The 26,088-nt window shown below is 47.1% G+C and overlaps 1 protein-coding gene across 1 annotated transcript in view; it reads left to right on the top strand.

The window, feature by feature from the left end:
- Positions 1-2,518: 2,518 nt before the first annotated feature.
- BST1 (bone marrow stromal cell antigen 1) overlaps positions 2,519-26,088 on the top strand; it is a 30,935-nt gene continuing 7,365 nt past the window's right edge. Inside the window, exons 1-8 of the mRNA XM_065914091.1 lie at positions 2,519-3,028; positions 4,202-4,328; positions 7,295-7,430; positions 12,918-13,000; positions 17,146-17,222; positions 17,754-17,846; positions 19,157-19,243; positions 23,352-23,411. Coding sequence (XP_065770163.1) covers positions 2,679-3,028; positions 4,202-4,328; positions 7,295-7,430; positions 12,918-13,000; positions 17,146-17,222; positions 17,754-17,846; positions 19,157-19,243; positions 23,352-23,411 — 1,013 coding nt within the window. The 5' untranslated portion in view covers positions 2,519-2,678. The remainder of the gene's footprint in view (positions 3,029-4,201; positions 4,329-7,294; positions 7,431-12,917; positions 13,001-17,145; positions 17,223-17,753; positions 17,847-19,156; positions 19,244-23,351; positions 23,412-26,088) is intronic.

The raw sequence follows: 26,088 nt of genomic DNA, 5'->3' as shown, positions 1-26,088 counted from the left end.
AATGAATGGAAATGGCTTGCTCTCAAGTTCATCTCTGAAATTTCATACTCTTGAGATTTACCCTAAAGACTTCCAGAGAGAAAGTCAAATAAACAGGATTAGGAAAATGGCCTTGGCTCTTTCAACAATAATATAGACATCAGAAAACAGTGGCGCACTACCTTCAAAATTTTGAGGGAAAATGATTTTCAACTTAAAATTCTCTCCAACCAAACACAGTGAAGTGTGAGGGTAGAATAATGCCACTTTTACATTATTATGCAAAAGTCAAAAAATTTAGCCCGTATGGCATCTTCTGAAGATGTTATTGGAAGATGTGATCTAAAAAACAAGAAAGAAGACAGGAGATCTAGGAAACAGGACATCAACTCAAGACAGAGGAGAACCAGCATCTTCCTGGACCACTGCAAGACAACTACGCAGCAACTTGAGAGCAGTGAGCTCAGACTGGGACAGTAAACTGGACAAGAAAGGATGTTTCCAAGAAGCAAAAAGAAAGAGAGCATGAGACCCCTGAAATATTGACTGATGCTTTAAAATGCATTGAGGGACTTACAAGTCTGGTAGAGAATTTGACCATAATCATAAGTGTACATATTAAACCAAGCAAACAAATAAGCCAGTGGTGGGGAATGGTGGGAGAAAGACAGTGACTACTTCCAGGGTAAGCATGAAGTTCACAAGAAAGGAAACAGAACCATAGAATACTACAATTCAGCCATGAATAATACTCACAGTTCAGTTCAGTTCAGTCACTCAGTCGTGTCTGACTCTTTGCGGCCCCATGGACCACAGCCCGCCAGGCCTCCTTGTTCACCACCAACTCCCAGAGTTTATTCAAACCCGTGTTCATCAAGTCAGTGATGCCATCCAACCATCTCATCCTCTGTTGTCCTCTTCTCCTCCCACCTTCAATCAACCCCAGCATCAGGGTCTTTTCAGATGGGTCTGTTCTTCACATCAGGTGGCCCAAGTGTTATATACTCACAAGTCGTAATAATGTAAATACTGATTACGGAGTTAAAGCTTTTGATAAAAACTACCTGGGGAAAAAAAAAACTACCTGGAGGCTTCCCTAGTGGCTCAGTAATAAAGAATCTGCCTGCCAATGATCCCTGGTCCAGAAAGATCACACATGCCTCAGAGCAGCTAAGCCCACACACCACAAGACTGAAGCGCCTGAGCTCTACAACCTGTCCTCCGCAAGGAGAAAAGCCACATCAAGGAGAAACCTGTGCACCACAACTAGAATAGCCCCTGCTCACTGCAACTAGAGAAAGACTGCAGGCAGCAACCAAGACCCAGTGCAGCCGTAACAGTAAGTACGTAAGTGTTAGTCGCTCAGCTGTGCCCGACTCTTTGCGACCCCGTGGACTACAGCCCACCAGGCTCCTGTGTCCATGAGATTTTCTAGGCAAGGATGCTGGAGTGGGTTGCCATTTCCTTCTCCAGGGATTGAACCTGGGTCTCCTGCACTGCAGGCAGATTCTTTACCAACTGAGCTACAAGGGAAGCCATAATATAAATAAATCTTAAAAATAAAAAAAAGACTTGCCTAAAGAAAGATACAGAAGGCTGTATTTTTCCCCCCAGTGTATTTGGCTGCACTAGGTCTTTATTGCAGCATGAGAGATCTTTAGTTGCAGCGTGGGAGATCTTTAGCTGTGGCATGCAAACTTTTAGTTGCAGCTTGTGGGATCTAGTTCCCTGACCAGGGATCGAACTCAGGTTCCTTGCATTGGGAGCGTGAAGTCTTAGCTGCTGAACCTCCAGGGAAGTCCTAAGGCTGCCTTTTGAGGATATGTGGAGTTAAAGTTCAAATTTCCTTTTCCACGGTGGGAAGTCAAAGATACTATCCAAGACGGAAACATCAAGAAACAGCATATAGGTTTATTATTTGGAAATGTGGAAGTCAATACCAGGGGAATAAAAAAAACCTGCTGAAAAAATTTAAAATGCTTATTTCTGGAAAGTGGACTTCAGTTAGGAAGGGACTGGACAGGACAATGAGGGTTTTGATTAAAACTTCAAAAACAGAAAAACAGGAGATTAAAATAAAACTTTAATAATGTAAGTGCTGTAAATTATTAAATGTAAATTTAATAATGTAAATTATTATTTACATTAAAAGTTAAATTTATTAAATCTAAATTTAATAATGTAAATTCTAGAATCCTCCCACCCTACTTTTCACAGACCTCCCACATTTATCACATGTCTGCCAGACAGTTCAAAGCTATCATCACCGAGGGACTGAGGACTTGGCCCTCCACGTGGAGTTCTGCTAATCTTAGCTCCCTGCAGTGATATCTCAGGAATTCTGCATCTATCTGGAAAGGACTCTGTCACATTCGACAAGTTACTTAATTTCCCTGAAGCTACTCAGCTGTAAAAGGGAGTGATAAACCAAAGAAAAATATGCACTCAGAGGGCTTGGCACTTTGTAATAAATAATAGCTTTTGTGGTTATTATTTCCTGAAAGCAAACATCATTCACTTATTATTGGGCCGTTGAGAGAGAGGGCGTCTTTGAAAGCTGTCGGTGTGAAACTTGGAAAAAGCTTCCCTTGGGGGACTGAACTCTTCCCACTCCTCCTCCAACCTGGCTGCTTCTTGGGAGCTCCCTCCCGGTGGACTCCGGCCACGGTTAGCTGAGGGCAGTAGTCCTGCCCGGGGTGATGTCCCACCTCGGTCCCGGAGCTGAAGCAGAAAGGGGGGAGCAGGAAGTGAGCGCGGGTGCCGATTGGGCTAAGAGCGCGGCGCGGGGGCCGCTCAACCGGGCTGGGAGGGGAGGCGCGGGTCCCGGAGCAGAGTCGCCCGAAGAGCCCGCGATGGCTGGCCCGGGGCGCGCACGCGGGGGGCGCCCGCGGCCGGTGCTGCTGCTGCTGCTCCTGCTGCATCTGCGGTGGCCCCCGGTCGCCAGCGCTGCGAGTGCGCGCTGGAGCGGGCCGGGTACCACCCCGCACCTGCAGAGCATCTTCCTGGGCCGCTGCGCCGAGCAGACCGTGCTGCAGAACCCGGAGCTGCGGTGAGCGCGGCTGGGGGCTAGGGAACGGGAGGGGGAGGGGAGTAGGGGAAAGGGGGAGGGGGAGGGTAAAGGGGGAGGGATGGGGAAAGGGGGGAGGGGTGGGATAAACGGGGAGAGGGGGTGAGACAAATGGGGAGGGGTGTGGCGTAAAGAGGGAGGGGGGTGGGGAATCTACTGGGTGCCGGAGTGCGCAGTTGGGATCTGGAGATGAGTCGTGTGTGTGTCTGTGTGTGTGTCTGTGTGTGTGTATGAGTCGTGTGTGTGTGTGTGTGTGTGTGTGTGTGTGTGCGCGCGCGCGCGCGCTTAGAGCCAGGAACGTGGTCTCCAGCTGGAATTCCCGGAGCCCAACTCCTTCGGGAGTTCAAGTTTCACATCTTCTCATTTACAGGGCGTTTAAAAGTCTGAGTCTCTCTTGCCAGCACTGTAGTTCTTAGTAATTTTTGTTCCTTCTTGGGACACACCTTTTCAGTTTTCACAAGGCCCCTTTCTTGTGCCATTTGTTTTTATTGAGACGCATTTTAGGCAAATAAAAAAGAACAGAGAGTAACACAGGGAACACCCATGTTATTCACTGCCCAGCGTGAGAAATACCAAGGTAGGAGAAGGGTGGGAAGTGTTTTTGGAAAGCCAGGCGGGACTTAGGAGTTGCTGCGGCTTCTGTAGGTCATGCTTCCTGCCTTAGTGGGAGGTGGAATTTTTCCACACTTGGTCCTCACTCCTGATTTTATTAACACGAGGTCCTGCCTGTCCGCCTGATCTCACCTGGCCTCCAAGCCCAAGATGGACCTGTGTCTAAGTGAAGGGGCACCTGAAGCCAGGAGCCCATGTGATTTATCGGAATTGTCTCCTTCTAGCTCCCTGCATTTTCTGCCATCTCTGTGAGCCTGTTCTAAGTTCCATGAGATGTATGTGGAACCTCTGAAAGACACTTCCACTGTCAGGTTTCTAAGTCCATCACCAAAGTTATTTTTCTTCCTCTTCTGAACTGGGGTCAACGCATGAGTCATGGCAATTTCCTGTCTTTTTTGTATGCCCACTTCTGCAGTGCTGATATTTGACAAAATCGCTCATAAAAAAACTTGGAGAGAGAAGAGGAAATGTATCACACTGGAAAGTAGTCTTTAAAAAAACAAACAAACAAAAACCCCCAAACAAACATGTGCTTTTCTGCAGGGACAAGAACTGCACAGCCATCTGGGAAGCCTTTAAAGTGGTGCTGGATAAGGATCCCTGTTCTGTGCGCCCCTCGGATTACGACCTTTTTATTAACCTCTCCAGACACTCCATTCCCAGAGACAAGGTAACCCTGCCTTCGGACACAGCTCTGCTTCATCAAGCAGCCAACTCCCAAGGAGTGCCAGTTGGCTGGTGAGAAGGCGGCTCTGTCTTCACTCGTGGCCCTGGTCTCCTCCCTGTCGTGGGCAGAAGGAGCTTCTTTTTTTTTTTTTTTTAGAAGGAGCTTTCTTAAGTCAAGAACTCAGTGCAGCTGGGAAGACCCAGAGAAATCGGGTGGAGAGGGAGGTGGGAGGGGGGATCGGGATGGGGAATAAGTGTAACTCTATGGCTGATTCATATCAATGTATGACAAAACCCACTGAAATGTTGTGAAGTAATTAGCCTCCAACTAATAAAAAAAAATAAATTAAAAAAAAAAACGACAAATTAACCTAAAAAAAAAAAAGAACTCAGTGCAGGAACCACTAGAACATCAGGGTGTCACCACCCATTTCCCACGGGACCGCTGCACCTGGCCAGTTCTGAATAGTCTCCATCCTAACCTACCCCAGAGGCCTGAACCTTGAGGACTTCAGAAACCCCCCCTCTCAATATCCTTCCAGGAGACCAGTCCCTCCTCTCATCAGGCCTTAAGATGATGTCCATTCAGGACCAGTTTCTTTAAGAAACTGGTTAACATATACACAAGTGGTTTATGTGTGTGTATCCTGTCGGCACTCTAATCCCTAATACAGTGAAAGTAAATGAAAACATCCTTGTAAACTGCCTGTTTAGAACAACACCTTTAATTTAGAGAAAGCTAGATACGATTTTTATTTCTCTGACATAAATTCTTTTTTTCTTAATGAAGTGCATATTTATTTTTGACATAAAAACTTGATTTTTTTCATTGTAAAGTCATGTAGCACTGATGTTTACAAATGAAAGCATCTGATTTTTTTTTTTTTTTTTTTTTTTTTTAGGTAAAGGCAGGTGAATGGAACTGGGAGGTTCAAATGTATAATAGGCTGAAAACATGCTTTTTGAATATATGCTGCCATTTGAATCTTGCAGTCATTCTGTCAGTAAAAAGAGGAGCTGTTACTGTTTTTTCTTTCTTTTTGGCTGCACTGTGCAGCATAAAGGATCTCAGTTCCCTGACTAGGAATCAAACCTGCAACCCCTGCAATGGAAGTGCAGAGTTGTAGCCATTGGACTGCCAGAAAAGTGCCTGCATGCATGCGTGCTAAGTCGCTTCGGTCATGGCTGACTCTTTGTGACCCCATGGACTGTAGCCCACCAACTTCCTCTGTCCATGGGATTCTCCAGGCAAGAACACTGGAGTGGGTTGTCATGCCCTTCTCTAGGGGATCTTCCTGACCCAGGGATGGAGCCTGCATCTCTTAGGTGCATTGGCAGCTGGGTTCTTTACCACTAGCATCACCTGGGAAGGCTCAGGGGAGTGCCTGGGAGCAGTTGTATTTGTTCTCCTTTCTCATAGACTTTGATTGATAGACTCATGAACACGGAGCTACTCTTATGTACCAGGCATTGTTCTCAGGGTTTCAGATGCAATAGGGAATACAGTCTGCCCTTGGGTACCATCCAGTCTAGACCGAGACCCTGGTTGGGATACTGAGGATATGATGGTGTGATGAGGGGACTATTGTCATTTGTGTTATTAGTGTCTGAAAACACTGTAACTTTATAGGAGAAAACTATAAAGTATGATCTAAAAGCAATGTGTTTTTGAGGCACCTTACCCTTTAGGAATCCATCTGTGATTATAGGTCATCTTAGTCATAGCTATGAGAGAAGAGAAAGGGCTCATACTCCCCATTTTCCATGTGTGGAAACTGAGGCACAGGGAGATGACTTGCTGTGTTCATGATCACACATTTAGGGTGTGACAGAGCCAAGATTTGAACCCAGGTCCCTTGATTAAAAAAAAAAAATCTATCATTTTTTAAGTACTAGAAAATGTAAGTATATGTGTGTGTGTGCTTAGTCACTAAGTCATGTCAAAATCTTTGTGACCCCATGGACTGTAGCCCACCAGGCTCCTCTGTCCATGGGATTCCCCAGGCAAGAATATTGGAGTGGGTTGCCATTTCCTCCTCCAGGGGAATCTTCCCAACCCAGGGATTGAACTGGGTCTTTTGCAGTGGCAGGCAGATTCTCTACCTCTCCTTGGCCCAACAGGGAAGCCTATATATATGCATCTACTTATCTACTTTGTTTTTACTGCTGGGAAAATACTTCATTAACATTTACATGTTACCCTTGCAATAAAGGGAAGAGAGCTGGTGTGCATTAATCACTCAACCATGTCCAACTCTTTGCGACCCCATGGACTATAGCCCACCAGGCTCCTCTGCCCACGGGTTCTCCAGCCAAGAATACTAGAGTAGGTAGCCAATCCCTTCTCCAGGGGATCTTCCCAACCCAGGGATTGAACCCAGATCTCCTGCGTTACCACCATCTGAGCCACCATCTAAGCCATCAGGGAATACCTATCTACTTTTTTTCACTGCTGGGAAAATATTTCATTAGCATTTTCATGATACCCTTGCAATAAAGAGGTTTGCTGATGACTCAGATGGTAAAGAATCTGCCTACCATGAGGAAGACCCAGCTTTGATCCCTGGGTTGGGTTTCCCACGTAGCTCAGTCAGTAAAGTATCTGCCTGCAGTGTGGGAGACCTGGGTTCAATTCCTGGATTGGGAAATTCCCCTGGAGAAGGAAATGGCAACCCACTACAGTATTCTTGCCTGGAGAATCCGATGGACAGAGGAGCCTGGCGGGCTACAGCCCATAGGGTCACAAAGAGTCAGACACGACTGAGCAACTAACACGCACCTGCAATAAACAGACGAGAGTGGGCAGCCCTCCCCAAGGGGGTCAGTAAAGACAAAGACAATATTTGCCTGTCATAAGGCAAGTCTCAGTTGAATGAGAACTGATTGTCCTGAGTTGTCTTCATGATGCTGTGCCTGAAGGAATCTGTTGTGATTTTTTAATGTTTTCATTTTGTGTTGATTTTTCCTCAGTCCCTGTTCTGGGAAAACAACCACCTCCTCGTCATGAGCTATGCAGAGAACGGCCACCGCGTTGTGCCGCTCTGCAACGTTCTGTACGGCAGGCTCGGAGACTTCTTGAACTGGTGTCGACAGACAAATGCCTCAGGTGAGACTTCTGCGTGTATCACAGGAAAAGTCAGTGTTCCTATCTTCCATGGGGGTTCCCTGGTGGCTCAGCTGGTAAAGAAACTGCCTGTAATGCAGGGGACCCTGGTTCTATTCCTGGGTTGGGAAGATCCACTGGAGAAGGGACAGGCTGCCCACTTCAGTATTCTTGGACTTCCCTGGTGGCTCAGCTGGTAAAGAATGCACCTTTTGTACGGGAGACCTGGGTTTGATCCCTGGGTTGGGAAGATCCCCTGGAGAAGGGAAAGGCTACCCACTCCAGTATTCTGGCCTAGAGAATTCCATGGACTGTATAATCCATGGGATTGCAAAGAGTCGGACACGACTGAGTGACTTTCAATGCATTTGCCATTTTTGTTAAATGCTTTCATATACATTTATCTCATCTGATTGCCCTCAAATCCTCCCTCCCAGGTAAAGTGGTCGTCATCATAATAATAATTAATAACAGTAATAGCATCCATCTTTGCTAGGTGCTGTTCTAAGCACTTTACATATGCAGTATGTTCCCTACATATGAACGAGTTACATTTCAAGAGTGTGTTTGTAAGTCCAATAAGGTAAGCTAGGTACCCGACTAACACAATCAGCTACATAGCACTGTACTTTTCACACAAACAATACATAAAAAACAAACACAAGAATAAAGAAAACATTTTTAATCTTATACTACAGTACCTTGAAAAGTACAGGACAACAGCTGGCATCCAGGGGCTGGCATCCAGTGAACAGGCAAGAAGAGTTACTGACCAGAAGAGGGAGAGGAAGTGGGAGGTGGTAGAGCTGAAAGATTGTCAACAATCAGAGACAGAGGGCAAGCTGTGATTCACTCACGCCCGTTGTTGATGCTACAGGTTCTGGTTCCTTGCTGGAACCAGATGCATACTCACATCTTTGACAGTTCGCAACTTGAAGCTTTGCAGTAGGGGAGTTACTATATTAACTCACTGAATCACTGCAATGACCCCATGGGATAGTCCTCTCCTGATTCCTGTTCTGACAAACGAGGAAACTGAGGCACAGCAAGGCTGAGACACTAGCTCAAGAGTGCGCAGCATTGTTAGCAGCAAAGTCAGACCGTCTGACTTCAGTCCTGCGTGACTCTATCTCACTATCCTCAGAGGGGTAAACTGAGACTGAAGGCAGTTAAATGACTTGAGGAATGGGGGCCAAGATTCACCCCTCTTCCCACTGGTTCTGAAACCACTCCAGACCACTAGCAGATATTTTGAGATTCAAATTGTCAACTGAAAAAGAAAATGCACAATGTTAGAGCTGCGAGTCAGTTTTATTTAGGGCAGCATGAAGACTATAGTCTGGGAGACAGCATTTCAGATAGCTCTGAGAAACTGCTCTAAAGAGGCAGTGGGGAAGGTCAGTGTTATGTATGATTTTAGTGAAGGGGGTGTGTACAGTCAGGCACTCACTTTGGCAAAGACTGGCTGCTAGTCACAAGGAGCAGACATCACCACGAAGGATTTTAATGCTGTTCTAGGTACAAGGAGATGCAAGAATTGGGTTCGTAAAATCTCTTGAAAATATCTATCTGAAGACCTGTTCTGCCAGTTTTTCCCAGAGCACAGAGCACTTCATTCTTGATCTCCACCCTAAACTCTTTTCAAGAGGTGTTGAAGGGCAACAACTGCAGCGGCTCATGATTTAATCCTTGTAGAGGTGGATGGCAAGTGCCAACTTGTAGTTGGCAAAATCACAATGAAAGTTAAAGTCACAGACGCCGACCTGATGGTAATGCAGACACTTCTCATTCATTGACTCCCACTGGCGATACAGTGGTCTCTGCCGTCAGGGAGCTTGTAGCCTTGGTGGTAGGTGGGAGCTTGTAGCCTTGGTGGTAGGTGGGGGCAGGGCATTTAGTCCAGAGAGGTGTGCTCTGAGGTAGGAAGGACTGGGCACTCAGGAGTAAGCAGAGAGAGACACCAGTATGGATCAGAGACTCCAGAAGCTTCCCAGAGGCTCTCAGCTCTCTGTGAATCTTATACACTGAGCAGGACCAAGGCCAGCAAGGAAGTGGGTGCAGGGAGGTGGCCCCTTCATGAAGACTGGAGATTCTTCCTCCCTGGGTATTGGAGTCACTTTAAAAGTTAACTTCAGTTCAGTTCACTTGCTTAGTCGTGCCTGACTCTTTGTGACCCCATGGACTGCAGCACCCCAGGCCTCCCTGTCTGTCACTGGCTCCCGGAGTTTGCTCAAACTCATGTCCATCGAGTTGGTGATGCCATCCAACCATCTCATCCTCTGTCATCCCCTTCTCCTCTCGCCTTCAATCTTTCCCAGCATAAGGGTTTTTTTTCCCAAGGAGTCAGTTCTTCACATCAGGTGGCCAAAGTATTGGAGTTTCAGCTTCAGCATCAGTCCTTACTGATGGGTTAACTTACTGTGTATAACTTATGGGTTAACTTACTATATATAAAAGTTAGCTTACTGTGTATAAAATAGACAACTAATGAAAACATGCTGTACAGCTCAGGGACCTCTACTGAGTGCTCTCTGGTGACCTAAATGGGAATGAAATCCAAGAGCGTAGATATATGTATACGTATAGCTGATTTAGTAAAGAATTCACCTGCAATGTAGGAGGCCCAGGTTCAATTCCTGGGTTGGAAAGATTCCCTAGAGAAGGAAACGGCAACCCACTCCAGTATTCTTGCCTGGGAAATCCCATGGACAGAGGAGCCTGACTTCCTACCGTCCTTGGGGTCACAAAGAGTCAGACGTGACTGAGCGACTCGCACATACATAGCTGGTTCACTTTGCTGCAGAAACTAACACAACGTTGTTAAGGAAACTATACGCCAATAAAATTTCTCAAGAAAATTTAAAAGAAATGTTAACCTAAGCTCAGTTCTGTTTGTCCTCCATTCATTCATCCATCCATGAAGTTCGTAGAGTACTTGCTCCACATCAACGTCTGCTCTTCTAGGCACTAGGAACACAAGAGAGGATAAAACCAGCAAAATAACACCTTATCCTTACAGGGGTGAAGATAAGATCATAAATAGGCAAGTGATAATTTATAGTCTGCCATACGATTGAAGGCTATGGAGAGAAATGAAACAGGGAGGAGAGGGTAGGGAGTGCTGGCTGGTGGGGAAAGGGCCACGTAGTTTTACGTGGGCCCAGAAAAGGCCTCACTGAGAGGCTGGTATTTGAGTAGAGGCCTGAAGGAGATGAAGAACATTTCCAGATGCAGGGAACTGCAAGTGCAAAGGGCCTGAGACGGGAGTCTGTCTGGCAGATTCAGGGAACAGAAAGGCAGGCAGTGAGTGAAGAGGCAAGTGGTCGGCTACGAGGCTAGGGGAATAAAGGGCATGATGGCTCAGGACGCTGGCTTTCACTTTGAGTGACATGGGAAGCATGGCAGGGTACAGATCAAATGGCTGTGGCCATTCTTCCAGTGGACTGTGATCAGGAGGCTGCAGTTTGATTATCCTGCAGAGGGTGGGGGAGGCTGAAGGGGGAGCGTGATGGAAACACTGAAGAGAGGGAGCTGTTACTGAGTCACTCAGTCGTGTCCTATTCTTTTCGACCCCATGGACTGCAGCATGTCAGGCTTCCCTGTCCTTCGCCATCTCCCGGAGTTTGCTCAAATTCATGTCCATTGAGTCAGTGATGCCATCCAACCATCTCATCCTCTGCTGCTCTCTTCTCCTTCTGCCTTCGATCTTTTCCAGCATCAGGTTTTTTTCTAATGAGTTGGCTCTTTGCATCAGGTGGCTAAGGTATTGGAGCTTCAGCTTCAGCATCGGTCTTTCCAATGAATATTCAGGGTTAATTTTCTTTAGGATTGACTGGTGTGATCTCCTTGCAGTCCAAGGGACTCTCAAGAGTCTTCTCCAGCACCACCGTTTGAAAGCATCAATTCTTCGGCACTCAGCCTTCTTTATGGTCTAACTCTCTCATCCGTACATGACGACTGGAAAAGCTATAGCTTTGACTAGATGGAGGAGAGGGAGACTGTGGTATAATAGAAATGAATATTTGGTCTTGGTCCCCTGGTTTCTGGCAAGGCTCTTGAAAACCTTGGCTTCAGGAGTGATGAGTGTCGTTTGTATGGTAATTCGATGACAGTGGTTGGGAGCTGCTAAGTAACTTTTGATGGAGGCTGCTTGCCAAAAACACAGAGGCATCATTAGAAAGCTGGAACTTTCAACCCCATCCTCTGTCCTCTGGGAAGGGGAGCAGGACTGGAGATTGAGTCAGTCACCCACGATTGACTCAGTGACAGCTACATCAGGAAATCTCCGTAAAGACCCCTGTCTGATGGGTTCGGGAAGCCTCCAAATTGGTGAGCACCTTAAGATGCTGGTGCGCCCAGAGGGGACAAGGAAGCGCCGTGCGTTTCCCTTCAAGACGTTCACTCGGTGCCCTGCTTGGTTCTCCCTGGAATGAATTGTCAGTGAGCACTTTCTCTTTTTTTTTTTTTTTTTCAATAGAGTAAATGGGGGACAAATCCCATTTTATACCTGCTGAATTTTGCCCTTAAAATTTTTAAACATGGTACATTTTAACATTTTATATATTTTAAATGTTATAAAATTTCTGTTTTCTGGCTAAGGACTGTTATTTTCTTGGTCTGTTTTTCCAGTATTTACTTCCAAGACTTGTGCTACTTGCAGAAGACATTTCTCCCAATAAAGCAAAAAAAAAAAAAAAAAAATATATATATATATATACACATGTAATGCATATACATTTAAAATATTTATAATTTTAATATGTGTATAATTTATAATATATTATATAACTTTTGGATATATATATATATATATATATATATATATCAATATATGTTGGAGTAGGAAATGGTAACACACTCTAGTATTCTTGCCTGAAAGATTCCATGGACAAAGGAGCCTGGCAGGCTACAATCCATGGGGTCGCAAAGAGTCAGGCACCACTGAGTGACTGAGCACACACACCCACATCAGTATATGCATCACTGACTAGAGCTCCAGCAGAGAAATACCCCATCTGTTCAATTCTCCACCTTCTTCACCTTTGTGTGGAGCAGAATGACAAATATCTTCTTATCAGGGGTTGGCTATTCCTCACCAGGCTTCTTGTGGTCTAGGTAGACAGAGCTATGAATTGTAAGCCCATACACATTCTATAGAACACAGTTCAATATATTTTGTGGAGGGACTTCCCTGGTGGCCCAGTGGTTAAGATTTTACCTTCCAACGCAGGGGATGTGGGCTTGAGCCCTGGCTGGGGAGGGCTCAAGATCCCACGTGCCTTTTGGCCGTAAAGCCAAAACATAAACCAGAAGCAATATTGTAACAAATTCAATAAAGATTAAAAAAAATCCACATTAAAAAAAATCTTTATTTGTGTACCTATAGTGGACCCAGCAAATATTTTCAATAAATCCCTTCCTGTTTTTTTTTTTTTTCCCCTTCCTGTTATAATCCTTGAAATGAAATGTGTCTGTCTGCTTTCCCCGTAGGACTCGACTACCAATCCTGTCCGACATCAGAAGATTGTGAAAACAACCCTGTGGATTCTTTTTGGAGAAGCGCATCCATCCAGGTAATCCTGGGATGCGCGGCTGGGTGGCAGAGCAGGTGTGGAACCTGGGAAGAGGGGGCCGGAGTGTTCAGAGGCATCACTGGGCCACCGCCTCATTCCTTCATTTCCACGAGTCTCACTTTCTGCCACGTTCTGATTCAGCCTCTCTGCTCCATAAAGGCGTGAGGATTTAAGAAGCCGAAATGCTTAATGCAGTGCCTGGGGCAGAGAAAATGTTCTGAATGGCAGCTTCAGATGGGGATCTTAAACAGTCGTTATTATTACTGTTGTGTCGCGGTTATTGTTAGTATTTCAAACCAATGTGATGTTGGTTGTGATGTGAAGTGGGGTAAACCCTGCTTTATGGGAGAACCTGGGATGCCTAAGATTTATATGTGGGGGTCAGAAGCATCCAGAAGGCTGATATTCTTGGGGGAGGAGATGATAGGAGACCAGAGATAAACTGGAGGTGCAGAAACTGAAAGTGAAGTCGCTCAGTCATGTCTGACTCTTTGCGACCCCATGGACTGTAGCCTACTAGGCTCCTCCGTCCATGGGATTTTCCAGGCAAGAGTACTGGAGTGGGTTGCCATTTCCTTCCAGCAGATCTTCCCGACCCAGGGACTGAACCCGGGTCTCCCACATTGTAGGCAGACACTTTACCATCTGAGCCACCAGGGAGGTCCCACAGTCCCCTAAAGGCCAGTCTGTTTCTCGGAGAATATCATCAGCAGAATCGATAGTGATCAGTAGGTAGAAAACACCAGTGACTGCAGCTTACATTTCCTGTCACCAGCATTAGACCAAAGATTCCAAATAAGAGGGTGACATTTTTAGCTCAATGCCCGACAAAGAGCAGTCGACTGTTAGCTGGATTGGCTAGGGTTCTGGTGATGTCGGTCCTGCCACCGAGCCCCCTTCAGGGTTATCTGTGTCCATTTTGGTCTCATTTCCTGCCCTGGATCGCCAGGTGTCCACCAGGGCCACTGTTAACCAGGGCAAGAGGCACTTTGGTCAAATCTTCCGCCACAGGGGCAGTGTGGAACTAAGCGGAGGGTGGCTGCCGACAAAGGTGTTCTTCTTCCTCTCTCTCCTGCCAGCTCCGGGGAGCCCTTGGTCTGTGTCCGCTCCCCACAGGTCCTGCCCAGAGTGCAGACTCCAGGGGATGAGCTGCCCGAGCCCCTCGTTGAGGAGTGGGGGACTGCGTGTGGCCACATCATCACCTGAACGTGGGGTCCTAATGACCACGCAGGGGTGACGTCAGCATCGTGTGCAGAGAAACCCACGTGCTACCCAGTGGACCTTCCCCATTTCAGTGTGCTCCAAGCCACCTCCGATTTAAAATGGGAGTCTCATAACCATGCTCACCCTTTATGGCTGGAGAAGGAATTGGCAACCCACTGCAGTGTTCTTGCCTGGAGAATCCCAGGGACAGAGGAGCCTGGCGGGCTGCCGTCCATGGGGTTGCAAAGAGTGGGACACGACTGAGTGACTAACACACACACAGACATTTTACAATTATCCTCAGATAATCCTCACATTATCCTCAGAATATGCTGGGGAGTCTGAACGTGAAAAGAGATAGTATAACATTGATATACTGATGAGGAGAGGGTCTGAATCGTGGCAGAGAAATATGCCATAAATAGTAATATCATTTTAAATAATTTGATCATCACAGCACTCCTATGAGTAGGGACTCTTACTACCCTTGTTTTATAGATAGGAAAACGAGGCCAAGAAACTTAATCAGACTAATTACTGAGCTAATAAGTGCAGCAACCGGAGACCATGACTTCATACAGCTTCACTGTATCTGCATGCCTTTTTCTTTTTTTTTTTTTTTTGGCTGTGTCATGCGGCATTCAGGACCCTAGTTCCCTGACCAGGTATTGAACCTGTGCTCCCTGCAATGGAAGAATGCTGTCTTAACCACTGGACCACCAAGGAAGTCCTGGCATGCTTTGTTTTAATGAAAAAAAAATTTTTTTTATCACTAGTTTAATAGCTGCTCATGATAGAGAATGACGAATTATAAAATATATAAAGAAAAAAAACTAATCATTCACATTCCTGCTACCTAAGAGCAAATCGTGGTCGTCAGACCTTGGCATTTGCAGGCTTAACCTCGAATGTTCGCATATTTGGAAGCAATCTGAGACAGGCGTGGTGGCATGGAGCAGTGTTGCGGCCGGTATTGGGCAGCCAGGCACTCCTGGTGGCTCAGACGGTAAAGAATCCACCTGCGATGCAGGAGACCAGGGTTCGATCCCCGAGTCAGGAAGATCCCCTAGAAAAGGAAATGGCAACCCACTCCAGTGTTCTTGCCTGGAGAGTTCCATGGACAGAGCAGCCGGGCAGGCTGCAGTCCATGGAATCACAGAGTTGACACGGCTGAGCAACTAACACTTAAAACTTAGCACTGCCAGAGAACAAGCCCAGCCTTGCGTGTCTCAGATCTGCGCGATAGCCCTGCCCTGCTCCACCTTCGTCTGGAAGAAGCATTTTATCAGGGAAATCATATGCTCCAGTAGTGTGCTGACCAGCAGATTGGGGAAGTTCTCTGGCCCTGTCTCTGCCTTAGGAATTTGGGGGTTGACAAATTCCCACACTTCTACCCATCCATCTTTGTGTTTTTCTTTATTGATTTGACTCCTCCGAGTCCCAGCTGTGACAGGCAGGATATTTTCAAGTTGCAGCACACAGGAGCCAGGTCCCGGACCCGGGATCGAACCCTGGCCCCCTGCACTGACAGCGCAAGAGGCTTAGCCGCTGGACCACCAGGGAAATCCTCGCCCATTCATTTTGAACGGAGTGGACCGCAAGCCGTGCCCTGTCCATCTGTCTCACACTTTGCTCTGGGTGTAAGCGCTTCTGGGGCTACGGCCAACCTTTTCTGTCGGCTTTCACTGGTGGCTGGGTCGTATTTCAGACGTGTGAGCGCCATGATGAACTTGCCCTTCCCTGTGGCTGACTGTTCTAGATTGGTTACAAACCGTGCTGCAGAATAACTCTCTGTGCTCCAGGGGATCCTTCGTGATGTTTCCTGAGTATTTCTGGCTCATCTTCTGAGCATGTGTTTTGCATTCATTCTGTCTCTTGAAGTTACTTCTGTGTGACTTGCACGGGCTAATAGGATGTGAGTAGGAGTGACTGCCTGATTTTTGGGTGCCTGGGTGTGTGCCAAGTCTCTTCAGCTGTGTCCGACTCTTTGCAACCCCATGGACTGTAGCCCTCCAGGCTCCTCTGTCCATGGGATTCTCCAGGCAAGGATACTGGAGTGGGTTGCCATTTCCTCCTCCAGGGGATCTTCCCACCTCCAGGATCAAACATGAATCTTCTGTGGCTCCCCCATTGCAGGCAGGTTCTTTATCATTGAGCCGCTGGGGAAGACTTGAAGAGCTGGTCTGTGGCTTGCCACTTTTTCTCTCCCCTCACTGATAAACTATCCACATCTGCAGATGTGGAGACTTCAACTTGGGTCCCAGAGCAGGAGCATATGTAGGAAAACCCAAACCCCACATCTGAAAACCAGTGATACACATGTAGCATATGCATGAAATAAACCTTTCTTGCTTAAAGTCACTGGGATTTTTGAGGCTGCTTGTAATGGCAGCAGCATAAGACAGTGTACACTGGTTGATACAGGATTGGAATCTGATAGTGTTTTGCATTATTTTATTTTTTAAAAAATAGTTCTTTATTTATTTTGACTCTGCTGGGTCTTTGTTGCTGCTTGAAGGGGCTTTTCTCTAGTGGTGGTGTGGGCGTTCTCTTTGCAGTGGCTTCTCTTACTGCAGAGCCCAGGCTCTAGAGTGCCGGCTCAGTAGTTGGGGCTCACGGACTTAGTTGTTCGGTGGCCTGTGGGATCTTCCCAGACCAGGGATCAAACCCATGTCCCCTGTATCGGCAGGCAGATTCTTAACCACTGAACCAGCAGGGAAGTCCTGTTTTATGATGGTAGATGACAGGCATGAGGTTTGCACATTTCAAAGCAATTTGCTTTCCAAGATATGCCAATTTACATCCCTTCTAGCTCTGTGGAATACCATATTTATCACATCCTTGTCAGTATTGAGGACTGTCAATTGAAAAAAATGGTTGACTATTTCATAGGTGAAAAGTGGTGTCTTGGCTAACTCAAAATGCTTGTTTCTTTTTTGCAGTATGCAAGAGATAGTTCTGGGGTGATCAATGTCATGCTGAATGGCTCAGAGCCAGCAGGAGCCTATCCTGTAAAAGGGTAAGAATTTGAACCCTAGCATATATGGCAAAGATGCCAAGATGTCTTTTAACTGAGGCTTAAGAGGATCATCCCCATATCCCAACCTAGTGCTTTTGTAAGTTCAGCTGGAGCACAACCATTGAATGACCTGGACGTCAGAGCCATGTCCACACCTTTATACCACTAACAGCTGAATGCATGAATGCAATAAGTAACCTAAAAATTAAAGTTAAAAAGTAACCCCCAAAGGGCTTCCCTAGCGGCTCTGTGGTAAAAAATCCACCTGCCAATGAAGGAGACGCAGGTTTGATCCTTAGTCAGGAAGATCCCCTGGAGAAGGAAATGGCGATCCACTCCAGTATTCTTGCCTGGAGAACCCCGTGGACACAGGAGCCTGGTGGGCTACAGTGCATGAGGTCGCAAGACTTAGCAACAAAATCACCACCGACAACAACCCCCAAGAGTGTTAAAAGTAATGTGTAAATCAACTAACAATGATATAGGAACAGTGTCATATTGCTTTAGGATTTGACAAAACGTGTTTCTCAGTTTTTTTGCAGATTTTGAAATTCCCTACCTACAGAAGGATAAAATCACTCGAATAGACATCTGGGTTATGCATGAAATCAGAGGACCCAAGGTGTAAGTTATAGTGCTACCGGTGATGGTCATGGTACAAACATGCTTTTCTTGAATGTGATATGATCCGGTCTGAGTTACATGTATGTTTTTGGGGAAGCCACTGTCTTCTCTGTTCAGCGTGGTGGGCAGAGAAAGGCAATGGCTTAACTTTCTGGAGATGCCACGAGTCAGTCCCGAGCCCAGAGAGAAAGCTTCCTTTATCTAGAGTCTCCTCTTAGGCTTTCTGAGTGACCAGGGCAGCGTCGGAGAGGAGAGGGCTTCCTGCATCCGTGTGGGGCAAAGCCAGTTTTTTCTCTCTGTCATTGGAAGTCCAAAAACCTCACCAGGAGTTCTCAGGATGGACTCATGGACTATGTAATGAAGACAGTCTTTTCACAGAACAACCAGTTTCACACCTGGGTCTCAGATAACTGGCTGAGAAAGCTTTTAAGATCCATACTTTTCTGGGAAACCACTAGCTCAATGGTTGCATCAGCTCAGATGTCAATGCAAGCTTGAAGTCATCCTTTTTGTTTTTTAAGCTTTTTATTTTGTATTGGGGTACATAGCCGATTACGTGTTGTGATAGTTTCAGCTGAACAGCAGAGGGGCTCAGTCATGCATGTACATGTATCCATGTAGTATCAATGACACTGAAATGTAGGGCTGCTTTTTATGAATATGCTCCGACTGTATAAAGGAGCCCAAGCAGGAATTAAAAATAATGGCAGAGAGGTACATGCGTGGACACACAGACCTGGGAAAATGCAGATTAGACACGCAATTGAGCAGCAGAAATGGGTTGTTCCGTTTTCAGTCTCGTCGGAATAAATACGTTTAAAAAGTCGAAAGTGATGTACATCATCATGTTAGCAGCGGTTATCGCCAGTGATGTGAGACTTAGGCACCCCACCCCCCTTTGTTTATTTGAGTTTCCTAATATTTTTTGACTTTGTATGTATTTTCTATTTCCATCTGAAGATTGACTTAATTCACCGTGGGTTGGATGAGGGGGCAGTCAGCTCGCTCGGAGCCCGAGCCCAGCGCGGCGTGCGGGGTGAGGCTGGGCTGCGCCCTGCGGCCCACCGCGCATGCGCCGGCGCGGGGCTGGGGATGCATGTGCGCGACTCGCAGGCTTCGGAGAGGATTAAGGTTCAGAGCATCTCCACGTGGGAGCGGAGGCTCGAGTGCCCGCAGCACTTCTGGGTTCAGAGAAGCTGCCACGTATTTCTGCAGGGAGGAGTAGATCTCAGTAGCGCGTGGCCAGGATAACTTTTCATTAACACGGAAACAGCTTCTTTTATGTGTGTGTGTCTGTGTTTGCGTTTCAGGGAATCCTGTGGAGAAGGCAGCGTGAAGCTCCTAGAAGAGAGGCTGGACAGGATGGGTTTCCAGCACAGCTGTATCGATGACTACCCGTAGGTGGCGGGTGGTAATCCGTTGTTCGGTGGCTCAGTCACGTCCGAGGCTCTGCAGCCCCACGGGCTGACTGCAGCAGGCCAGGCTTCCGTGTCCTTCGCTGTCTCCTGGGGCTTGTTCAGATGCATGCCCCTGGAGTCTGTGGCACCGTCTGACCCTCTCATCCTCTGCCGCACCCTGCTCTGCCTTCCGTCTTTCCCAGCGTCAGGGTCTGTTCCAAAGAGTCGGCTCTTCACATCAGGTGGCCAAAGTATTGGAGCTTCAGCTTCGGCAACAGTTATCAGTGCGTGTATTCGAAGAAGGAGCAGGGGGCTGGTGGAAAGGTGTTTCAGAGGTCAGCCCAGAGGCCACGGAACTGTGCCTTCCTGCTGTCGCTGGATCTGGGCGCTGGTGGTGCTTTCCGGCTCGAGTTCCCCCTGACTCCCCCCCACCCCACTGTCCACAGCCCCTTTTAAGGATGCTTACAGGATGGACCGCAGCCCTTTATCCTTTGTGAGTGTCTGCTTTCCTCCTCACTCGCTTCCCTGCATGGGGAGTCACCTCCCCCCGGGACTGTGACCCTTGCTTCTCTGGATGCCACACTGCCCGTGATTTGTGTTAAGGGGAGCTTGAGATACTTACAGAGAGACGCTTGGTGGCTGTGGACCAACTGAAAAGTCATCATAGCTACCATTTATCACGGACTTTATGGGCCAGGCACTTCATATACATGTAGTCAGAGATCATTTCAGGGTGCTCCTGATTCTTGGAAATGTAAGGAAGTTTGGCTCAATCTCTGGGACGATTGAAAGCCCTCCCCCGGCCTGGGAATTCCTCACCCATCGCTTCCTGCTTCTCCTGTGTATCGGCACCTGTGTCTGCAGTCCTGTTTGTTTCCCCAGGGGTTGGAGTCCAACACTTCAGGGACTCAGGGGCTTTCCCGGAGGTTTGTGAGTGCGGCAGGTGCACGTTACATCTGCAGCCTTTACCGCACCGGTGACTGTCCAGCTGGCCCTGCCGCCCTCTGGCCTTCTCGGAAGGGACCTGGCAAAGCCCCCAGAGGTGTGGGTCTCCCCCTCCTCAGGCCTCCCCCAGGAGAACAGGCCTATTCTTTCCCCACAGCTTGAAGCTGGACTGTTTTCCTCGTCTATTATTGCTAACGCTCTCAGAAGACTCTGAAGTTGATTAGGTGTTGTCATCACCCTGTTTTGAACACAATGCAAAGCACATACTCTTGTTTTGGAAATATAATCTGTGTTCAGAACAAAGCAGAAACTGTAAGGATCCAGTTGGATGAATTTTCCCCAGGTCACTGTACACGGATACCGGGATTAAGAGGCAGAGCGTAACCAGCATCTCCGGTGCCTCCTTGGTCTCCCTTTCAGGCTTCCCATCCGCCTGTCGTAGGAACCACTCTCTGGACTTGTAAGAGCATAGATTCGCTTTGTCTGTTTTATATAAATACATATCTGCTTTCTATAAATATCCCCTTTTCATGAATGGGTAAAAGAAAGGTCAGAGAGGTTGAGTTTCCCAGGGTCACCGCTCGCTGACACAGCTGAGTTTTGAACCCATCACTGTGTGACCCTGAAGCTTCCCCCTTTTTCTTTCTACTCTAAGTTTCCTCCTTTCTTACAGCATCAGCTTTTTGTAAATTAAATAAAAGGCAATTCTGATTCTAAAATAGCTCAGGGATAGGAAAAAAAAAAAGCATGGCTAAAAATCCCACAGTTGTGACCACTTTGCTTTGGCCCAGGGACTTCCCCTAGGAGGCTGTCTTTTTACAAGTCATCAGGTCATGTGGGGCCCCAGGGCTGCCTTCCGACTCACAGCTGTGAGCCTCAAGGTCTCAACCTGCTTTTCCTGAGTCACGTTGCCCCACCTAAGCTGGCCCCAGGCTCCACCCTTACATGTCTGGCTTAGCATTTCTGTACCACCCGTGGGCTGTCTGTGTTTTGGGGTTTTATTGCTCCTGGGAGCTCGGAGGAGATAACAATAGGCTTAACACAGGGTGAACAACCAGGGTTAACAGATCAGACTCAAGCCCAGATCTAAGTGAGAATCCCCTGCCCGTCAAATTTCAGGGGACACTGACCTCTGTGCCACAGTGGTTGAACTTTCTCCCCAAGTCTTGCAGCTTTTGGCAAGGTCTTTGTTCAAAGCCTCTCGTGTCCTGTTTTCTGCTTTGCACTGTATTGACCCACACTCCGTGAAACTCAGTGCATTCTGGTGGGAGAAGCGGGGAGGCATGACAGCAATACCAAGCTACTTTAAAAAAATTATTAATTATTTTTTGGCAGTGCTGGATCTTTGCTGCTGTGAGGCGGCTTTCTCTCATTGCAGCCAGCAGGGGATTGCTCTCTAGTTGCGGTGTTGGGGCTTCCTTTGTCAAATACGGGCTCCAGAGCGCAGGCTCAGCAGTTGGGGTGCTCGGGCTTAGTAGCCCTGCACCATGTGGAATCTTCCGAGACCAGGGATTTAACCCGTGCCCCCTGCGTTGGCAGGCGGATTTGCAGCCAGTGGCCTGCCAGGGAAATCCAATAACAGACTACTCTTGTTTTAAAAAAAAAAAAGTATCTGAACAGTGTCCACTGAGGCCTAGAGAGTCCTGGGGGTACGGTGGGCGGTCACACAACACGCCACAGACAGAACGCGTTCCTGTTCTTCCCAAGTGCCATCTAGGCGCCCTGTGATGACTGACAGCCTCTCCTCGCTGCCTCTCACTGCCACCAGGCTCCCGTCTTCACCGCTACTCTTCCCTTCCTCCTGGCTCTCCTGGAACCCACATCTTCTCGCCTGGTGATAGCCACGCGTTCCAGGAAACAAACTCACTCAGAAGGACCGTGCAGATAGTGGAGTGCAGTTTATTACACTGGCGGGCCCAAGGCAGAGTCTCCTCTTGGCCAAGGACCCCGACCAGTTTTGTGAAAACCTTATACACCCTAAGTGTACGTGCTCAAACCCACCTCCCCAAATTCCCTGAAGCTCGTCTGAACAAAGGAAAGGAAAGATACAATCAAAGTTAACCCTGATTCATATGCCTTAAGTCTAGTTAGCAATGGACAATTATCTATAGGCCTGTGGTCATACCCAATAAGCATAATAGAATGTATGGTTCTGTTCCGTTAGGCAGACAATCAGGGTATTCTTCTAGCAATGGAGAGCCCTGGGGCTCTTCCTTCCCGGGGCCTGGTTTTCCAGTTGGTCTGTCATTTCCATCGATTCAGGGCATAGAGCTCAAAGTCCACAGTCCGGCCCAGGATGGAGTCCTGCTCTCAAGATAGAGCCTGTTCTGTTTCCTCCTTCAGCCTTACCGTGCAAGCAGTTAGCTTTCTTTCCTGAAGCCGAGGCACGAGCCATCACCCATGTGCTTCAAGTTCAGCCTTCTGCCCAAAGTTCTTATCAACAGATTTTCCAAGCAAAGTTGTACGTCTTTACAGAAGTGGTTCCATGCCTAGGCTTTGGAGGGGAGGTTCAAGTTCAGCTCCTCAACTCACTCCTGTGAGAATGTGGGCACGTTCCTCTGGATGGCCTTCTCGGCTGTAGATCGCAGATAACAATTTGTTGCAGTTCAGCTGCTCAGGTGTGTTGGACTTTCTGCGACCCATGGACTGCACCATGCCAGGCTTCCCTGTCCATCACCATCTCCCAAAGTTTGCACAAATTCATATCCCCTGAGTCTGTGATGCTGTCTGACTATCTCATCCTCTGCCACCCCCTTCTCCTCCTGCCTGCAATCTTTCCCAGCATCGGGGGCTTTTCCAATGAGTCAGCTCTTCACATCAGGTGGCCAGAGTATTGGAGCTTCAGCTTCAGCATCAGTCCTTCCAGTGAATGTTCAGGATTAATTTGCTTTAGGATTGATTGGTTTGATCTCCTTAGTACCTGCTTTGGCCAGTTGTTGTAAGGAGGGAATGACATCATCTATGTGAGATATTTAATACATAATCAGATTTTCTGGTACATAGTAAGTGCTCAACAAATGCCAGCTCATATTTTTGAAAAGAAACTGTGTCCTTCAAGGTCAGAGACTTTGTGTCTCCAGTGCGTTGCAGGTTCCCCATAAATGTATGATGAAGGAAAGTCACTTGGCTCATCCCTTAAATGTTACATCTTTTCATTTTGCAGACCAGTGAAACTCTTACAGTGTCTGGAACACAGCACTCATCCTGACTGTGCCTTAAGTTCGTAAGTAAATGTTTAACCTAACTTTCCTGCTTCCTGAAGATAGCCAGCCCTTGCTATTTAAAGGACGCTGGTGGATCACAGTGTCATTTTATGCCCACTCCCTGAAATGCCCGGCTGCAGAGTAAGGTTGGAACTTATGCACTGCCCTGATCTCCATCTCTGCGCTGCTGGGTCAGTGAAGGTTTGCTGAGCATCCGTGCAGCTGAGCTGAGCCCCGCGTGTCCCATGGGAGCAAGTCCACTCCGGCTGCACCAGCTGCAGCATGAAGGCTGGACTTGGGGTGGCAGGACCACCTTTTAAAATTTACTTCTGTGGACCTCAGACACAAAAGCTATTTTACCAGCAAAAGTGGGTTTATTTCGGGGGACCTCCCTGGTGGTCCAGTGGTTAAGACTTTGGCTTCCAATGCAAAAGGTGTGGGTTTGATCCTTGGCTGGGGGTTAAGAGTTCCCCCCTTGCTTCGTGGCTTAAAAACCAAAACGTGCAACCGAAGCAATATTATAACAAATTCAATAAAGACTTGAAAAATGGTCCACACCAAAAAAAACTTTTTTTTTTTTTTAAAGAAAGTGAATTTATTTGGGACTAGTAGAAGAATTGCAGTTTGGGACAAGCAAGCTATAGCAAAAGCCACAGGCAATACTAGAGTGGTAGCCTTTCCCTTCTCCAGGGGATCTTCCCAACCCAGGGATTGAACCCAGGTCTCCCACATTGCAGGTGGATTCTTTACCAGCTGAGCCGCAAGGGAGGCCCAATGAGTGAAGGAGAGGGGTGTGATTTTATAGAGAAGGAGGAAGTTGGGAAGGGCTGTTTTGAATGAGAGTCCGTCAGAGAAAAGGTGATGACAGTTTCTCTCTGGCTGAGTTGCTGGGGTAGTCAGTTCCTTACAGAAGACGGTGTGCACATCTTTCCTGCTGTGGCCTCTAACTGATTTGTTCCTGTTCATGGTTCTTTTGAGGTCTGTAGTTGACAAATTCTCCTGTAATTGTTGTGCCTGGCCCCGCCTGAGAGCGCCCCCTTCTGGTCTCCTGACTCCATTTTAGGGATGAGGTTTCCCTTGACAAAGTTTCACGTTTCTTAATCCTGATATGTTTTAAAATCATATTGATTCATGTCAATGTATGGCAAAAACCACTACAATATTGTAAAGTAATTAGCCTTCAACTAGTAAAAATAAATGAAAAAATTTAAAAAAATACACACACACACAAAAAATCATATTAGACTTTTTGAAATGATTATGCATGTGCATAGAATGAAATTCAAAGTTACAAAAGGGCAGAAAAAGTGAAAACTCTTTCTTCCTCTGTTTCTAGTTACTCAGTTTCTGTGTGTGGGTGTGTTCAGTTGGGTCCGACTCTTCACGACCCTATGTAGCCCGCCAGGCTCCTCTGTCCATGGGATTTCCCAGGCAAGAATACTGGAGTGGGTTGCTATTTCCTTCTCCAGGGGATCTTCCTGACCCAGGGATGGAACATGCATCTTGCGTCTCTTGCATTGGCAGCCAGATTCTTTACCACTGCACCACCCGGGAAGCCCGATTCCCTTATCCAGAGGCAACTACTGTTTCTAGTTTCTTTTGTGCCCTTCTAGAATATTCTGTTTGTTAGAACACGCAAACACACAGATACAGACACGTTTCGCTTTTTCATTTCATATAAATGATGGTAGACACTGGACTCTGCAGCTTGCTTTTTCACATAATGGTATCTTAATGTCATCCCCCTTCCTGTAGTATTCTATTGTATGTATGTCATGATTCTTTTTTTTTCTTTTTAACACGGGAGATACTCTCTGTTTGGAGTATAGCCTATTAACAACGTTGTGATAGTTTCGGGGGGACACCAAAGGGGCTCGACCTCACAGATGCATGTATCCTTTCTCCCCCAAGCCCCCCTCCCATCCCGGCTGCCACATAAAGCTGAGCAGAGTTCCATGTGCTATTCGGTAGGTCTTTGTTGGTTCCACTTTTTTTTTTTTTTTGGTTCCACTTTTAATATAGCAGTGGCACATATCATGATTTAGCCCATTACCCATGGGTGACCATTTAGACTGCTTCTAAAAGTGAAAGTGAAGTCGCTCAGTCGTGTCCGACTCTGCGACCCCATGGATTACAGTCAGAGAGGCTCCTCTGTCCTTGGGATTTCCCAGGCAAGAATACTGGAGTGGGTTGCCATTGCCTTCTCCAGGAGATCTTCCCCACCCAGGGATCGAACCTGGGTCTCCTGCTTTACCGTCTGAGCCACCAGGGAAGTCTATTATTAACAGTGAAGATGATGATTTCTTTTTTTAAAATTATTTTCAGTTCAGTTCAGTTGCACAGTCGTGTCTGACTCTTTGGAACCCCATGAATCACAGCACGCCAGGCCTCCCTGTTCATCACCAGCTCCCGGAGTTTACTCAAACTCATGTCCATTGAGTCGGTGATGCCATCCAGCCATCTCATCCTCTGTCGTCCCCTTCTCCTCCTGCCCCCAATCCCTCCCAGCATCAGGGTCTTTTCAAATGAGTTAGTTCTTCACATGTGGTGGCCAAAGTGTTGGAGTTTCAGGCTCAGCATCAGTCCTTCCAATGAACACCCAGGACTGATCTCCTTTAGGATGGACTGGTTGGATCTCCTTGCAGTTGAAGGGACTCTCAAGAATCTTCTCCAACACCACAGTTCAAAAGCATCAAT

This window comes from Muntiacus reevesi, chromosome 22 (genome assembly GCF_963930625.1).
Source record: "Muntiacus reevesi chromosome 22, mMunRee1.1, whole genome shotgun sequence".
NCBI classification, from domain to species: domain Eukaryota; kingdom Metazoa; phylum Chordata; class Mammalia; order Artiodactyla; family Cervidae; genus Muntiacus; species Muntiacus reevesi.
This window is presented reverse-complemented; position numbering and strand designations above follow the sequence as displayed.